General features: G+C 41.8%; 1 protein-coding gene across 1 annotated transcript in view; it reads right to left on the reverse strand.

Moving 5' to 3' along the window:
* Positions 1-522: 522 nt before the first annotated feature.
* The window catches only part of LOC139712107 (DNA polymerase theta-like), a 32933-nt gene continuing 14308 nt past the window's right edge, over positions 523-19147 (reverse strand). Inside the window, exons 15-26 of the mRNA XM_071623943.1 lie at positions 15590-19077; positions 14868-15005; positions 13397-13554; positions 12252-12405; positions 10833-10993; positions 10019-10198; positions 4718-5021; positions 3553-3822; positions 2850-3034; positions 1873-1984; positions 1101-1370; positions 523-773 (exon numbers count right to left, since the gene is read on the reverse strand). Of these exons, the coding sequence (XP_071480044.1) occupies positions 523-773; positions 1101-1370; positions 1873-1984; positions 2850-3034; positions 3553-3822; positions 4718-5021; positions 10019-10198; positions 10833-10993; positions 12252-12405; positions 13397-13554; positions 14868-15005; positions 15590-19077 (5671 nt within the window). The remainder of the gene's footprint in view (positions 774-1100; positions 1371-1872; positions 1985-2849; positions 3035-3552; positions 3823-4717; positions 5022-10018; positions 10199-10832; positions 10994-12251; positions 12406-13396; positions 13555-14867; positions 15006-15589; positions 19078-19147) is intronic.

A 19147-nucleotide genomic window follows, 5' to 3' on the forward strand; every position in this document is an offset into this window, starting at 1 on the left:
GTATGCATGCATTTCCAGAAATACAAACTATCCACCGTTCTCTTTCAGCTACACTTGCAAGAACACTATCTTCAATACCGATGCAAAGTATACATATCTGCATGTGTGTTATGATATGTGAAATTATGGAACACATCGATAATGACCAAAAGACATTCAAGGAATAATGTTGGGCATTTAGAAGGGACACAAAACTTTGGGTAATTATCATTATAGCTAGTTTTTATACAGCACATTTCAGACTTGCGAAGAACTTCAATACGCATAGCACTGCACAGCTCATGCAGAAGACTACAAGCATGAAAGTATACCATAATCACATACATTAATCTATTGAAATTGCAAAATATCATTATGTATACATTTACCAGACATCTCTCACAAAAACACCTATTGATGTGAACTGGTGATGTCTTCTCTGTTGTGTTTGGGCTATTTTCAACTGTCATTATAACCAAATATGATACAAAAAGGGGGAGGGGGAGTAGAAACCAAGGCACAACTTCATCAAGACACAATTCATCATAGGTTCATATCTTCCAGTTTTCCCCATGTCGGTCCCACTTTGACTTTGACAGGCAGCCTGACAGACAGCGTGAGGGCGCATTCCATTTCTGCCTTCACCAGCTGTGCCACCTGATGGACGTCCTCCCTCCGCACCTCGTAGATGAGCTCATCATGTAGCTGCAGCACCAGGAAGGCCCCAGAGGGTGCGGCGGTGGAGGCCGCAGTCTGCTGCAGTCGCCGGCTCTTGCGGCGATTAGGGGCGAGCCCTTCGGGAAGAGAGACAAAGATTGGATTAGACGTCGGTGGCTCCCTAGCAAGAAGCAATACGAGAGTGCTGCAGTGTTGCCAGCTGAATGGAAGCGACATCCTTTCTAGAACTGCACTGAATTGATGATTTGTTTTTTATGTGGCTGTTGAGAAGGAGGGGGGGGGGGGGGGGAACCACGAGGGATCGGCATCATTCACTTGTTTTCTGGTGTTGGTGGACGACATCATTAGTTTTTATACAGTAAAGGCTTCAACTCTTTTATTGCTATTGGCTATACACAGGCTTTTGTAGTCTCATAAGAAAGTTAGATTTTTGCTGAACTCACCGAGCTGTTCATCCGAGCGATGCCTGTGACTCTTCTGCGTGTCTGGAAACTCAGCGGCCAGCCTGCGGTCAATCTTGACCATGGCCGTCTTCACCAGGTCAGCAGCGGAGCCCTGGACGGTGGTGTTGACTGCCTGCCTCTCGGCCTGGCTCCGGGCACCGGGGTTGGCATGGTGGATGGACGGGAGGTATCGCCTCCGGCCGGTCAGCGTCTGGACGTAACCTTTCTCCTTGCACTGCTTGACTACATTCAGCAAGTAATTCTTCATACCTTTGGGTGATTAGGACGAGAAAAAAAATTACCATTAATTGAGGCATTCATTGAGCAAAGAGAATTTTATGCCTACAGTTGCAGAGATGTAATGTATAAAGATATATGAAGGCTCACATATTAGCTATGGAGCACATTATGTTCAACGATTTAGTAGAAGTTTACATGCTACATGTGACATTTTTCCTCCTCATAGTCTAAAATCATAGACAAAACCAAACAGAAAAACAAACAAACCCAAATTTGTAACAATTATGTATCCCCCCGTTTGTAATGTTGTAATAAAATGAACATAATAATCAAAAAACAAACAGCATGGTGTATCAAATTACCTAATAATGCCTTCATTGGGTAGAATCCTTGACTGGTGACATTTGTGCATGCCAAAAGTCAAGTCAGTATATTGCTATGCCCAACATTGTATCACAATTAAGGTCAATGGTGTTACGCATCATATTCATGCTTATTTCACTTTTGTACCAAGAGGGCGCTATTGTCTGACCTTTGTACTGGCCCTTGAAGGACTCCATAAAAGCCGCTGCGTCCTCCTCACACACCCCTAGCTGCTCCCCCAGGGCTTTGGCTCCGATGCCGTACACCATCCCGTAGCAGATCTGTCAGTGGGCCATTTCAATGGCAAAGTATAATGGAGCTCACATTACAAAATGCATACAGATGTCTGAAATATGGAAAAACTGATAATGATGCATTCTCTATTTATGGCATAGCAATAACCTTGCATCATTGTTGCAAATATGTATTCAGATTGGTATGAAGATGGAGTTTCTCCCTTAAATTACCCAACATTTTTTCTGCAGCTGTCTCTGTACTTATGACTATTAAAGGGGAGGTATGCATCGATGTCAATGCATAGGATGATGTCATTCACCATGCAACTTTTCATGTCCTAAAATCATTCTCATTCTTTAAAGTTTGCGTACCCCTTTTTCAACCCTGAAAATTCGATTCCTTTTATATGCTGGTACGATATTGTAGAGGTAGGTAATTCAGACCTTTCCTCAATAAAAATGGAAACTTCTTTATGATGGAAGGGGAGTCAATACTCTAGATTTCAAATGAATTTATTAAGACTTATAACAAAAATTCAACCATTTTTCTCAGTACAAAAGGTAGCATACGCTCAAGTGACATAAGGTTAGTTTTTCCCTAAAAAAACAAAAAACAAAATACACACAAGAAAAACGCAAACTTGGAGGAGTATAACCATAAAGTTTAGTACATGATATTGGGAGACATTTATGCTTCAAATATGCAAAATTTTGTAATGTCTGCAAAATGGATACTCAACCTTTAATTTTTCTTATTTCTTTAAAAAATATGTGACAGGAGGAAATGGAAAAGTACAGGAGAGCATGCAGGAAGGGGGATAAAAACCAGGATAAATAAGAGATGAGGTGCTTTACAAGAGGGTGTTTTTTCAGCGAGGGGGGTTGTAGATGACCAATCATGACCACTAACCTGCTTGGCCTGCTGTCTCTGCTCTGGTGTGACGTCGCCGATGTCCGCCTTCCTCCACTTGGCAGCTATCTGCTTGAAGACGTCCCCGCCACAGTTGAGGATGGCGATTAGGGCCTGGTCGTCGGCCAGATGGGCCAGCAACCTCAGCTCCAGCTGAGAGTAGTCTGCTGCCAGCATTAAACCACCTAAACAACATTGAGATAGGGAGAGGACATTCATGATGTGGCTCAAAAAGAGTCAGGGGAGTGGTAACATCTTTCATACAGTCAGTGGACAGACGCATTAAATTGTCCTTCAATCTACAATACACTTAGCATAACATAAATGATTTCCTTTGTGTCACATTGGAGAACATCCCACATGGAAACAGTGCTTGTAAGTTTTGTCGTTAATCAGAACTATTCCAAAAATATTCAGATTATTATGATCTTGCACAGATCTCTAACTGTTGCATCGTGTATTACAGCATGGTATATCACCAATACTCATTGTGTAATATATCAAAATATTCCATTTGTATACATCAGTTGGATGAAGGTAATCAATAAAGAGGCAAAGAGGCATGATTTTTGAGAATAGATGTACTGCAAAAGGGTTTGTAACAGACTACCTTGAGGGTAAAAAATGGGAACCTACAGGAGCCTTTCTGAGCCAGCATTATTTTCAGTACATGAGGCTGTGCAATGTGTATAATAATCCTGACCTGGAAATGGGCAGAAAACTTGTCTGATGCTGACAGCAAACTTTGGACCTGGAGGTTTGGATGCCAAACTCCCCGCTCCGGTGACCATGGTGTATGCTCCGCCCTTCGTCTGTCCGTGCTTGCTCCTACGCATGCAGGCTGCGGCGCTGGCGTACTGTCTGTTTGGAAGGGCCCCACCTCCTGGTGGGCTCTCTTCGATCACCGACGGCATGTGGATGTCAAACTCCTTTGGTATGGCTTGGATGTTGGGTTCAAAGGTCGCGACACGTCCTACACAACAGAGCATCATTATAATCGATCAACACTTAGCACAAAGATGAATGAACATTCTCGTGTCACTGCCAGGAAAGCAGTAGATGACAGGTTTGAATCCCGCTGGTTTCTTTTCCCGACATGAATGTTAGTACATAGATCAACATTTGTACAGAGGGAGACAACTGATAAATATCTTTCTTAAATTATCTTTTTTTAGTTTCACTATTCAAAACTGTATATGCCCAATGATACAATCATTCTCATTTTCACGGCAACTTGTCTTCATGTGTCACACAACTCTTCAGTGGTTGAACTTTGTCTGTCTTTTTCTGATCATTTCTACATTGCTGTTTGTAACTGAAAAGATGTCCATCGACATCTAATGCTAAATCTCTAATCTCCAAATTCATACAGCTGTAAAAGGAGATGAGAAAGTATATTTTCATAACACTGTAAAATTTATAAAACTATTAAAAGAGATGGGAAAGTATATATTTTTTTCAAACTGTAATTTTATAAAACTGTAAAGGGAGATGAGAAAGTATACTTTTATAAAACTGTAAAAGATGAGAAAGTACATTTTTATAAAATTGTCAAATTTATACAACTGTAAACGGAGATGAAAAAGTATCTCTTTCTAAAACTGTAGAATTCATATCACTGTGAAAAGAGATGAGAGAGTATATTTTTACAAAACTGTAAGATTTATAAAACTGTAAAAGGAGATGCGAAAGTATCTTGTTATATAACCGGAAAATTTACAAAACTGTAAAAGATGAGAAAGTATATTCTTATAAAAATGTCAAATCTATAGAACTGTAAAAGGAGATGAGACAGTTTCTTTCTATAAATCTGTAAAATTCATACAGCTGTAAAAAGAGATGAGTAAGTTCATTTTTAATTTCCTCACCTGTTGCAGTGTGTGTCTGGTAGACAGTGTAGACTCGATCCATCTTCAATCTCTCATGGGGAACCTTCTCCTTCTGCAGCGGGAAGACGACCTTGGCCACCGCCGCCGAGATGCGGCGGAACTCCAGGATGACGTCGGGCAGCTGGTGCAGCGGCCGGAGCTTCTCCAGCGCCTCCTTGGATGTGCTGAAATGCTTGGCCAAGCGGGGGCGCCCTCTTGCCCCCAACGTCCGGCGGGGTGGGCCAGGTGCAGAGGCAGCCGTTGCATCCCCGTTCGGTGGCAATTTCAATTCAGTGTACAGAACCTGGAGGGGACAAGATTAAAACATAGTCACATGTCTCGGCACCTGTAGCAAGCCACTTTGCTCTCTCGGGGAAAGGAATGCTGAATTATGTGAAATCTACATCTTAGCTGGAACCGTACAGTGACAATTCATTGATTAAAGGACCTTTGTAATGCAAACGCATACTGATTTGTGTTGGCTTCCTATACCCTGACCATCGCTTACTAGTTACACAATAGTCCAAGAGCATTAGGTCAAAAAAGGCCTAAACCTGGACATTTTTGGTAACAAGCTGATTTTTTCAGGATAGGTCCAGAAAAATGTCTAGAATAACATACTAAAAGTCCTCATGAATCCTCTTTGAGCGTTTTCCGCAATCCAAGATGGCGTCCAAAATGGCCGCCATTTCCAAAAATTCTTATAACTTTTCAACCAGAGAACCCAAATACAAAATTTAAATGTCTAAATATATGTTTTGAAGCATGAAGAACTCAATAAAACACATATCAAGAGATGTTGATGCACGCAAGTACCGAAATCCAAGATGGCGTCCAAAATGGCCGTCATTTTCTAAATTCTTATAGCTTTTCAGTCAGGTAACCCAATACGAAATTTAAATGTCTAAATATATGTTTTGAAGCATGAAGAACTCAATAAAACACATATCAAGAGATTTTGATGCACGCAAGTACCGAAATCCAAGATGGCGTCCAAAATGGCCGCTGTTTTCTGAAATTGTTATAGCTTTTATGCCAGGTAACCTCAATACAAAATTTAAGTGTCTAGATATATGTTTTGCAGGATGAAGAACTCAATAAAATACATATTAAGAGATGTTGACGCACACAAGTACCGTAATCCAATATGGCAACCAAAATGGCCGCCATTTCCTGAAATTCTTATAACCTTTCAACTAGAGAACCCAATACACAATAACTCAATAAAATACATATTAAGAGATTTAGACGCACGCATGTACTGATTTTAACGCTCGAGCTCTTCCTAATATGGAAAATGGGGTGCAAAATGTCACAATTTTATGTCACAATTATGTAAATAAATGTCAATATATTTTATAAGAAACTTTTTATTTAAGATATAGTTCTTATGTGTAAAGTATACAAATAAAAGCATTTGCATGTTAAACTCAAGGAGTGTGTCCTTGTTACGAGAGAAATATTTCACCAACAGATTTGTTGCTAAACAGAAAGCCTACTAGAAGGCAATATCTGTTTACCACATGGTCTATTTTCGTCACCTTAAGCACATGAGATGAAAATTTAGCGCTAGCCCCTTTTTATTACCAATGCATTTGATGTCTACCATGAGGGGAGATTTTGCATTTTCAGACCTGATATTCAGACATCTGATCAAGGAGCTACGAGCTCCTTGATCTGATGCACCCTATTGGTGAAATATTAGATTTTTGTTTCCATCAAAAAAGGAACAAAAAGATATACAATCATGGAAGTGCGCGGTTATAGGGTTGCCTGCTCCCACACGAGGGAAAATTTTGTATTTTCGGACTAGAAATTCACAGAGCTGTTGCATCCATTTGGTGAAATACCCGATATTTTTTTTTCTACTTGAAAACGTTAGGAAAGATATATATTCAGGAAAGTGTCGGGGAGGGAGAAGTGTGAGAGGAGAATACTCCTTTCCATACCTCGGAAATTTTTGGATTTTCAAATTTGAAATTCAGAGATTTAGCGCACTCTTTGGTGAAATATCTGAGATTTGTTTTTGTCCTAAAAGTAAGAAAATATGAAGAGTTTGTTCGCAAAAACCGATAAGTCTATATATTTGTTAAATGGAGATATTTGCGATTAAAGGTCAAGAAAAATAAAGAGAATAATGAGAAAATTTTTGCTTCTTTTTACCATAACTTAAAAAATGTACCTTTATGTAGTCACCAATATATCATTTAAAAGGCATTATTTTGTACTTCATTACAGAGACCGTACCTCAAAATCTTCAAAAATGGACTTATCGGTTTTTGCAAACAAACTCTTCATACATACTTATGGAAATATGCGGGGGAGGTGTATGAGGTGATGCACCTTCCCACAAAATGGAGATTTTTTTTTTTTTTTAAGGTTACGAGTTTCATGGTGCGCTCTGTTGGTGAAATACTAGATTTTTTTTTTCTATTAAAAAGTGTAAGTAGAATAAAGACTAGAATATTCAAGGCAATGAGCTAGTAGATGATGGGGGGGGGGGTCACTTTCGACTGGAGGGAGTTTTGCATTTCGATGATCGTCGTTAAACGGCCTAATGCACCCTTGGTGTTATAAAGAGAAAATTATCCATCCTCGAAGAGTAGATAATAATAGTCTCAATATCCCCATCCCCCACCGAAACGAGGGAGCTTTTACACTTGAATAGAAATGAAATAATTATATCATTTACACACATTAATTTTGATGGAATATTTAGGAATTGTTAATCAAAAGGGGAATTTAATATATATTGGGGGAAGTGAGCGGTTGAAGAGTTAGGGCAAATTACCCTTCAATATGAGGGAACTAACTTTTGCATTTTGTAAGTGAAAGATCTAGTGCACACTTTTTGATGACAGATTCGGAAATTTGTTAATCTCAAAAGTGTACAAAGTCTATGGAAAGGGGCCGAGCGAGGGACGTTTAGCATCTTTATGATTGCAACTGAACGACAAAGTGCTGAATGACAAAGTGCAAATACTTCAGGTTGAATACTTGGAAAATAATGATTGTACAGGCCACCATCTTCCCCAAGGAGGAGGGGGGGGGGGGGGGTGCATCCAACCCAACCTATACCTGTTTTGTGCACATTTAAGGGAAAGATTCCACTGGACCTTCTGAGTTGTTGAATCTCGAACATTATGTTGAATTTCTTTGTCTCTTGAAACAAGCTAAAAACAGCAATTTTTGATAAACAAACGGCGGCCATTTTGGGCAACATTTTGTTTTCGGGAAGAACTCACGTGGTTTTATTTGTACTTATGTGCCTCATGATCTATGGAAAGGGGCCGAGCGAGGGACGTTTAGCATCTTTATGATTGCAACTGAACGACAAAGTGCTGAATGACAAAGTGCAAATACTTCAGGTTGAATACTTGGAAAATAATGATTGTACAGGCCACCATCTTCCCCAAGGAGGAGGGGGGGGGGGGGGTGCATCCAACCCAACCTATACCTGTTTTGTGCACATTTAAGGGAAAGATTCCACTGGACCTTCTGAGTTGTTGAATCTCGAACATTATGTTGAATTTCTTTGTCTCTTGAAACAAGCTAAAAACAGCAATTTTTGATAAACAAACGGCGGTCATTTTGGGCAACATTTTGTTTTCGGGAAGAACTCACGTGGTTTTATTTGTACTTATGTGCCTCATGATCTGTAAATAAGTATTTCGTTGGGTTCCTTATGTCTTAAAATATATATGTATACATTTAAGGGCGTATCACGATTACATAGGTGCAGGGTTATGAGAAAAACAGGAAATGGCAGCCATTTTGGACACCATTTTGGATTTCTGAAAGTGCTCAAGTGCTTTATTTGTGTTTCAAAATCTCTGAATAAGTATTATATTTGGTTCCTTGAGACTCAAAACGTATATTTCGACATTCCAAGTGTGTACAGTTGAAATCTACTTGCAAAATTATGAAAAAAAAAAATCAGGAAATGGCGGCCATTTTGGATGCCATCTTGGATTACGGTACTTGTGAATTTCAACAACTCTTAATATGTACTTTATTGAGTTCTTCATCCTTCAAAACATATATGTAGACATTTAAATTTTGTATTTAGGCTACCTGGCTGAAAAGTTATAAGAATTTCAGAAAATGGCGGCCATTTTGGACGCCATCTTGGATTTCGATACTTGCATGCATCAACATCTCTTGATATGTATTTTATTGAGTTCTTCATGCTTTAAAACATATATTTAGACATTCAAATTTTGTATTTGGGTTCTCTGGTTGAAAAGTTACAAGAATTTCTGGAAATGGCGGCCATTTTGGACGCCATCTTGGATTGCGGAAAATGCTCAAGGAGGATTTATGAGGACTTTTAGTATGTTATTCTAGACATTTTTCTGGACTTATCCTGAAAAAATCAGCTTGTTACCAAAAATGTCCAGGTTAAAGCTAATACTCTTGGACTACAAGGGAAAATGAATATTGAAATAAGTGCAATATATCATTTCAGAATTTTTCTCTTCTTTTTTTTTTTCACATGACTGGGATACACCAAAGAAAATCTTCCAAACCAAGATTCTGTCACTGACAACATCTGTTGACCACTGCTACACGACTTATATCACAAAGACAGATGTACAGTCGTATAGTTAGAACTGAATTGCATTGCCAGTAAGCATGGGCCTATACATCTTTAAATTGCCTTGGATGTTGGTGCATTCCTATGAAATAAACTCCCACAAGATATTTGTAACCTGCCTTTTCTTAGTAAATTTAAGATTTCATTAAAAAAATGGCCATTTGGACAAGCAGTTTTGTAAATATTTCTTTGATTCCCTTTTCTCATATCTCTCTTCGTAGATATTTCCTTTCTGCCTATCTCTTCGCCATAAGCATCTATTCATGATAGATACTAGTGCATTAAAAATGCTCACATTATCACTGTAATTGGACTGTTTACTGCAAAACAAGGAACGTTTGCATGTGCTTTAATCTAAAAAATTTCACAAGAGCCAAGATTTGCAAAATTAGAATGTTACGAAAGTTTTTGACTACACTACATGCGTTGAATGCCAGTGACAATTCACAAAAATTTCATGCTGTGCGCGTAAAAAGCAGTTGTCCACAAGTTGCATATATTTCATGCCATGCAAAAGGCTGTTCTCTACAATTTGCAAAAATTTCACGCTGTGAAAAAGGCCATTGCCTCCAATTTGCAAAAAAATTTCATGCCACGGAAAAGGTTGTTGTCTCCTATCTGCAAAAATTTCATGCTGCGAAAATCTTGCTTCACAGAAGTCCACCATGCAGTCTCCTGAGCGGAGAGAGAGAAGTGGGCATTACCTGAGCGATGTCTTCAGGTGAGGTAAGGGAGAAGCAGTGACCAGCCAGCTGGTAGGCTCGCTCCTCCAGGCTACCCAGCTTGGCCTGCATGATGGCCTTCTGGGTTTCGCACTCCGCCCCGTCCACCCCGATCCCGTTCAGCTCCACTCGGGCCAGGGTCACTATTGACGGCATCTCCACCTTTTTGGCATTAATACAGACATAGATAACTGATAGATATACTGCTACCTTTTATTGGATAATTTCACGACAAAAGAATTGCCCTGTCTACCCCAATCCCGTTCAGCTTAACTAGTGCCGGAGTCACAATCCAAGGTATCTCTACCTTTTTGGCATTGCAGGGACAGATAATGACAGTTAGCATAATACTTTAACAATGGCAAAGTTGGAGGGTATAAAAGCAGTTGAGTCAAAGAGACAGACAGGCCAAATTTGAGTATACTGGTACGTAGAACGTAACATCCTACAGGAACCAAAAAGAAAAAAAAAAAGAAAAAAAAAAGGAAATGCTTATTGCATGTTGAAAGATGTGAAAGTATGCCCTGTTTTTAATGTCTGAAAATGAAAAGACTTCATATGCTGACTACCATCACTGAGAGTAAGTGCTTCAGTGTTAGCATGAGATAAATCTTCACTTGTGGTAACTGAAGATATAAACAATACACAGGAACAGCATGAAGAGTCGTAAGATGAAAGGGGTCAGCACGACAAACTAAAATACAGACCCAAAAGTTCATGGCACTTGCCCTAAGCCAGTGAAATGGGGGATCATCTTAAGGGCAGAGCCACCTGTTTCATGCAAACAAAAGCGTACCTCTTCAAAGGTCTTCCACAGCGACAGCTCGTCAAGTTGCGTCTTCATCGCATCCATGAGACAGAGGCCCAGGACAGCCTCAGTGGTCGCCCTCAGCCTCCCGGAGCCCTGCATCTCGGGGCTGGCTCCCGGTCCCCGGAGCCCAACCCCGCCCCCAAGGTCTGCAGGTCATGAATGGGATGATAAGAAAACACTTTTGAAATTTGGACTTTTGTAGCTGGACTTTTGTAGCTCTCTTCTTTTGGCCCTTCTTTTGGCTCTCCTTTTGACTTTTGTAGCTCTCTTCTTTTGGCTCATGCCTCCCTGCTGTTCTCATATGAATCACATTGGTAATGATGATAGAAAATGCGATAGCATTTATCTCATATTTTGATTTGGATTCAATTTTGAGATCAACCTGCCACGCCGCTTTGGCAACAAGAGATGGAAGTTTTGAGGTGGATGCAAGATCTTTATATGATTTTATTAATATACAACAGTATCAGAGGCAAGCATATGCATGGTAGAGATATAGCCAATATTTTTATGTATTAAAGTAGTGAGGGAACTTCACAACAGCAGTCCTGAGAAACAGCAGCCATGTGAGTATCATCTTATATCCTGAAATTAATCATTATAGCACTTGCAAGATTATTTTCCCATGCACCTTTTATAGATTCATTACATGTGATTTTCTCTGGGCATTATGGTAGACCGACCTATCATAAACACACACTGTCGGAGTAATCTGTCAATTCAAACTGAACCGTTTCTATCTTCCCTCAAAGTTAGACATATCTTGTTAGGAATGGGTTTGTACTACAAGGCTTTGTGAATGCACATTGTATTTCTTCACAAGAATCAATGAGCCATACAGTCTGAAATAGAATATGAAGATTTACTGCCTGGCAAAGTGGAGCAACGATCAATGCGAAGATGAGAAGATCACAGTTAGAAGGAAAATCTTTGCAGAAATGTGAAACATACCAGTAAGCAGTGGATCTTGAATATGGGATGAAAAATTAAAATTTTTGTCTAAAAATCACCTTATTACCAGGTGAAGTTGAAGTTAATTTTGACAGATTCTAACGTCATATGAAGGTGTGGGACCTAAAAAAAAAAAAAAAAAAATTGACCATGAAAATGTCTGTGCATGGCATACATGTAAAGTGTCCATGGGATACCTGAATATGAACTCTGTGACTGCAATGTTGAGAAATACTGTAAAACGCAATATTTTTGTAGCATGAAATTTTCGTGAATTGGAGCCAACGTCCTTTTTGGTGGCATGAAATTTTCGCGAGTTGCCTCTAACATTCAATGCGCATAGCGTAGACAAGAACTTTCATGTGTATTTTAATTTCACGAATCTTGGCTCTCGCAAAATTCGCGTAATTAAAATGCACAGGAACATTCCTTGTTTTACAGTATTCTTCCTACCTTCCAGGAGATGGGTCTCCAGGGGCGTGTACTGCGTCACTAGAGACTGGAGGTTGGGCTCCTTGCTGCCTGGGTCAATCAGCCACTGGGCCACCTTGGGGTCTTCTAGGGAACCACCAAGAAGACAGCCACAGGAGCGAGAGAGGAGCTTGTACTGTGATGGCAAAGGAAAACAAACAGGAAATGTTTCTTTCATTGCTTTGAAATTTGAGATTGGTATATAAACCAAGTGTATTTCTACCTTCTTACCTCATTCATCTCTCTAAGTGTGCATCTTTCTTCCTTTCTATCTATCTATCTATATTTCTATTTACCTATCTTTTATATATCCACTTATCTTTCTATCTTCTTTATCTACTCTATCTATCCCCTATCTTTCTATTGGTTTTTCTTAATCTATCTTTCTATCTACTAGTAACTATCTATCTTTCAATCTTTTAATCTTGCTATCTACCTACCTATCTATACATATATATCTTTCAATATTTCTATCTACTCATCTATTTAAATAAACCACTTGATAATTCAACTACCTACAAATCCACATTCCTAATTTCCTATCTACACCTATACATATAGCTAGTAGGTACAAGAAGACAAGCTGTGTCTATACATTTTTCTTCTCGGAGATGGCGTTTTAGTAAACTATCATGTATCCTTCTATGGCACAAATGACATAAGGTTCAAGCAATTTAAAAAAAGTTCTCCTTGTCTCTTATTACACAGATGTTCATATTGCTTGATACCTCTTACACTAAAATAGCATTTTACAAACTATCATGCATCCCTCTGCAGAACAAAGGACGTACACTGTAAGGTTTACGCAATCGTAAAAAAAAATTCTTGTCTCTTATTACGCAGACATTCATATTGCTTGATACCTCTTACACTAAGATACTGAAGTTCACACCTAATCAAGACAGATTTATTACAAATTGACATATATACGGGCTCAGGAATGCCAACTTTGTAAACGGGATTGCAGTTTACTGAGGGCAGAAAAGGAGTATTTATGGTGGAAAAACAGTGTTTTCCATGAAACTTGCAGTATTTCAGGCAAACCCCCCCCCCCCAAAAAAAAAAAAAAACCCAGCACAAAATACTTAAAAAAAGTTACTGTTCCCATCTCTGTGTGCTGCACCCACCTGGAGTTTTGCCCCAAACACTACTTTGCACTGGCGCTGGGCCCTGGCTCCCCTCCCCAGCTTCCCAATCTCCATCACGTGTCTGACCTGGCCCAGTCTCTCCCTGAGGGGGAGGCCAGGGGCGATGGTGGGCTGGGCCAGGCTGTCGTCGGGGTCGGCTGTGAGATAGTCATGACAACGCCAAGTTAATAACATGGAGAAGTTTTTAGTGTCTGGCAAGGAAATTTGGATTCAATATTGGGAGAAATGTGGTGTCGGCAATGTAATATTAAAACCCCATAGCATGGGGAGTCATGCGTGGCCTGATTTCGCTTGCTGCCCACGGGGGTACATTCGAAAACCATGAATAGCATCGGTCATGGAATATGTGAATCAAAGCATACACTAATGGCTAACAATCAACTCCAGTCGAGATACTTTGGCTGCGTGTGTACTTACATAGAAATAAATAGTGATAAGGCTGTAGACAATTCATTATACTATAGGGATAGTCAAATACATCTAAAGGCCACCGCACACTACACGATCAGACTGGTCTTAAAGTCTTAAGCCAAGCTGGGTCTTAAGACCAGTCGTACGACCGGACACCGCACACTATACGACCCGACTGTAAAGCGCGCGCAGTGCGCACTGCGTGCGCTTGCATTTTACTGCATTGTGAATGGCTGAAAGCCTACGACCAGTCGTAGAAATTCAACATGTCAAATATCTACGACTGGCGCTAAGACCCATTCGTACGACTGGAAACTGGCAAGACTGTGATGTCACACTTATAGTCTTAAGGTCTTAAGACCGGTGAATCGGGGTAAAATCGTGTAGTGTGCGGCGGGCTTAAGCTGGGCCAGCATTCCCAGTCCATGGAATCCCCATTCTACCGGGCCTTTTAAGACTGGGTTCAGCTAATTATTTTCCCCGCGCAACTGACATATGTTTGTATCACTTTGCATAATTCAAATTGTAACTTGAAAAGAAAAAAAAAACCAAAAACTGGCCACACCAACGAGACTTACAGAAATATCTTATCAGAACTTAATCAGTCATCTCCATGTCTTTCTGCCTTCTGTCTAGCTAGTATTATTATATTTGTTGGCATTTCAATCTGCAAATATGCATCTATGTATTTAAAACTGCATAAATGGGTGTGTCCTTTCTTGAATCCATCCATATGCCTGTCATTTATCCCCTCATCCATATCTATGTATCTAATGACCATGAGTTTCCATTCCTATATCTTTCTACAGCAGCTATGATGTACAAGTGTATGCACATTATGCAGATTCTACATTAAGAAGACACATGTACTTTCAGGCATCAGCACATTATGTAACTAAATAAAGCAACTATCCTTCAGTGTATCCAGCTGAAGCTCTATGGGAGCTGTAGAGGTCGATAAGACCAGGAATGTTAATAGGGAGGAGGAGGGGGGGGGGGGGGGGGGTTGTGGCACACCATATGCCTGGATGATTCTGACCTTCTGGTATCCGCTCCTGGAACGATACAAAGTAGGCATCCTTCCCTCCCCAGCACACAGCAATCCCAGTCACCAGCAAGCCTAAATCTTCTACGGGGAAGCCATCGGGAAGAGCAGCTACAAACTTGGTGCTTGCACCTGGAGAAAGAAAATCACAGAGGGTCATAGGGCTGCTAAAATATGTCTCCTCAAGGCACCACATCTGAGGTGGAAACTTCTTCTAGTTTCTTTTTTTTTTTTGGTGCTGTTGCTGGTTTGTTTCAAAGGATGTGAAATTGACAAAAATATTGAACAGAACTGAAATGTCATCATCCGTACACTGTGCAGGATCTTCAGTGCACATGGCTGGTTGATTGCTTATAGCTTTCCTGCAGGGCATTGCATCTTAAATGGTTGATGGCAAATTGATTTCTATTTGCGTGAATGTAACAAGTCAAATTGAAAAGAAAAAGAGTTATATTTTTGTAGAAACTGACAAGCACATGAATTCTGAAGATTTCCTTCACAAGGCTAACATTATGCTTCTGCATTGTTGGAAATGCATGACAATGTACACCCGCAGCTGCTCAAAGATCAAATAACTCAAGGACAAGATACTTTAAGCATGGTGCAAACTGCTCAGTGCGCACCTGCAAAATGTGAGACGCCTCTACCCCTACAACAGTGATCAAACTACAAAATACACTGATCATCAGATCTAGATGCTTAAAAGAAAGACTCACCTGGCTTTTTAAAGTTGCTTCCAATACCGCCCTGTTGCGCTGGTGGCTCGTACCTCTCGCATGACACCGAGACCGAGTACCTCTTCTTTCGCTTCCATTCTGCCACGAATGTGTGGAAGAGGTCTACGTTGGCGCAGACATCTATGATCGTGAAGGCTCCATCAGAGGACGGGATGGATGGGGTGTTGCTGAATGACTGAGGGTAGGTAAAAGAGGATGATGAATCAAGGAGCAGTGGAAGTGATGGCCCTGATGCTGCTCTCGGAGAAAAAGGCATCTCCACGTCGCTATCAACGCTGAGTTTGAGGTTGAGATCAAACTCGTCCATAGCCACGTTGAGGTCATTCCCGCCGTCGAGGGTGCCCTGAGAAAAGAGGTCATCACACTCCTGATGCAACATCTGGCTCTCCAAGCAGGGCATTGAAGGCGTCACTGCAGGGATGGGTGCTGTCTGGACAGCTCCGCCCTTTACTGCATCATCTGCTTGTCCTGTTGATTGATGGGTATTAGGCATCACCTTACCTGGAGCTGCAGTGGTTGTGGGAATAGGGTAATTTGTCCTCAGCTGTTTTGTATCTTTGGCTGCTGCTGACTCCTGCAAACCCTGCCTTCTCCTTGGTGATATTCTTAGAGATGTATACTCTGTAGCTGAAGCTGGCTTGCTTGGGGATGCTTTTAGCTTCTTTGGGTGCTGAGAAGATGCTTTGCTCCCGATCCGTGGACTCTTCCTTCGAGTGGTTCCTGTGGCTCTGAGCAGCTTTGGTGTGCCTTGGGTTGGCTTTGGTGGCGTTGGAGGTATAAAGTCTCCCGAATCGCTGGTCTTCCTTTCTGACGGTGAATCACTTTTATCTCTAGGCTGACGGGAATTTATCAAATTATGGTCTCCCTTATCACAGGTTAGTGTGTCTCTTGGAGGATTTTTTTGCCGCTTAGGAGGGGAAGATATGTCATCACCTCGCCCTTTCCTCTTGCTTGTCTGTGAAGTTCGGCTCACAGTGGACCCCTTCCTGGTCTCTTTCACGTGACTGTAAGCCTCTTCTTTCCCTCCTTGCTTCTCAGTGTGACCAGACAACTTCATCTCTTTAGAACTGTTTCCATCTTCCACGATGCCTTGTGATACCACACCATTTGAATGTGCTGCAGCTCTTGCTAATCCAGAGGAGCCATCGCTACATGGCAATTTCTTTCTCTTCTCTAACTTCTTAGCAGAGTGATGATTAGCTACAACGGTTATGTTCAAGTCCCTGCCAGCAGGAACTTGGATATTGCACGACTCTGCATCTCCTTGAGGGCTTTCCTTCAGCTGAGTAAACATGTCTATATCATCATCCCCGGCCAGGAAATCAAGCATGGCGACAGTCCCCGGACTCAAGAGACTACTTTCATTTTTCCTTTCACTTCCTCCTCGACAAGTCGTAGGGGTTGCTGGTACTGATTCGCCACGTTTAGCACGACCAGCTGACTTTGCTCTCTTGGATAGACTACTTCTAATTTGAGCATCCGATGGTGACTTTCGGTGGCATCTGGACTCTCCACCTTGCAGGTGTCTCAAAGATGTCCCTTCTGTGCAGTTCACCGGATGATGCTTCTCTTTGTTCTCTGCTCCTTCACACACCTGGACTGCATCATCCAGAATGGGAGGGGACAAATCAGAGTTTGCATTTACAGCAGCAGCTGCATTTCTCTTTGGATTACACCATGCATTCCTTGATCCTTGATTCAAACTTACGCCCACAGCAGCATGGTGACCAGCTTGCACCTGGGTCCTCAATATCTCTTCTGTAGTTCCTGGCGGTCTTGGGTGATTCCTCTTTGCATTGATGGGAGAACATAAGATACTGTTCGAGAAAGAGTCAAAGGACTCGCACATGGCTGCTGCAAGCAATACATCCTGAGTGCTCTCAACTTCTTGGTTATCAGGGTCACTTGATGATTCAGCAACAGGTACATCACACTGGGCCTGACTTCTATCCGAGATTTCCTTGGCACAAGCATTCTGAGAATGATATTCATTACCATCTCTCTTTATGCTTGCATTTGTAGAGTCTCTACCCCTATCGTTGCAGATAGTTTGACCTGCAGTTGGTGGCATAATCCGTTTCCTGCTTCCTGTGAGGTCGGGGCTTGCTGACTGAGCAACGGTCTCATTCTGGGTGCAGTAGGCAGCCATGAACTCCTCAAGCTGGGAATCCATCGAGGGAAAGCAAGGACTCCTGTCGTCCTCTCTTGCTTCGCTGGGCGATGACTTTTCACCATCGCTGCCGGCATCCATGACTTGATTCGACGCATGTTCTTGTTGTGGGGATGTCCCTGAATTCTTTTTCCCCGTAATGGCATGCACAGCTTCTACAAGTTCTTCATCTTCGATGGGGCAAGAGAAGAGGTCTGGTGAGGTGTCCTTTTTCCTGTCGCTGCCGTTCCCTTCCCGAGGCCCATCTGGCCCTGATGGCGGTGTTGTTTCCTTACACGGGTGAGTGCGCTTCCTCTCATTGGTGACAATGGTGTGCTCACTTGCTCCTGCTCCTGCAGGCACAATATCTGTATCGGCTGTGCCAGCTACAGTTCCTGATTGAGGTGGACTATTGCAAATCATCTTACTGTCAGTTTGCTTTGCTGCAGCATCTGGCTTCTTTGTCGAAAGTGCATTCTTCCCTTCTGGTTTTGCTGGCTGTCCAGTGGGGTGTGATGAATGAGCACTTGGGTAGGGGTGAACTGTTGCAGCAACCAATACTTGATTCTTTCCCACTTGATTAAGAATCCCTCGACATTTCAGCGTCATATCCACAACCTCACTTACAGGTGACAATTCACCCTTCATAACTTTTTCTTCAGAGTAAATGTCTTTCATCTCTGATTCCTTATTTTCTCTTTCATTTTTCTCATCTTGACACCTTCCATTACTTTCCCCACCAATTGCAAGGTGTTTGCTTCGAGTGTCTCTTTTCTGGCTCTCCCTCACACTCCGGTCAGTGTTGCCTTTACTTGGGAGGACAGCTCTTTTTGGATTTTCCACATTTGCTTCGGGCTGCATTCGTCCAGTAGGAGGAGACGCTACACTACTTGCTGCATCTCTGCTGACACCTCCACTGGACTCCTTTGCACTCTCCCTAGCTGTCAAAACAGATTCCACAGTCACTTTGTGACACTCAAGGCCAGTCTCCCTTGATGGTTCTTTGGTAGTATTACCCATTCTCTGCTTTGATTTCATGTTTCTCCCACAGTCCTTGCTTTCCGCATCTTCATGGACCGTCTCCTTCCCACCTGCCACACTGGCACTCCTCTCCACCTGCTGACCGCTGGTTCCCTCGCCCCCTTGCCAAGCCAAGCGCTCGATGCCCAGCTCAGCCTGGACGATGTGTCTGGCCTCCGAGATGATCAGCTCAGCAGCTTCTGCCTCGGTTAACCCCTTTCTCCCTGTGGCCCATATGCACCTTGTTTGCTGCCTCTCCAAGGCCTCGAAGGCGGCCTCGCCCTGGGCTTGTCTGCCACTGAAAGAGAACAGCAAAACACAGGATTTTTAAGCTCAGCAGCATAAACTTCTTCATCTCACACTAACAG

This window comes from Diadema antillarum, unplaced genomic scaffold, assembly GCF_040938485.1.
Source record: "Diadema antillarum isolate AM-2024a unplaced genomic scaffold, OU_Dant_1.0 seq00001760_RagTag, whole genome shotgun sequence".
Lineage (NCBI taxonomy): Eukaryota > Metazoa > Echinodermata > Echinoidea > Diadematoida > Diadematidae > Diadema > Diadema antillarum.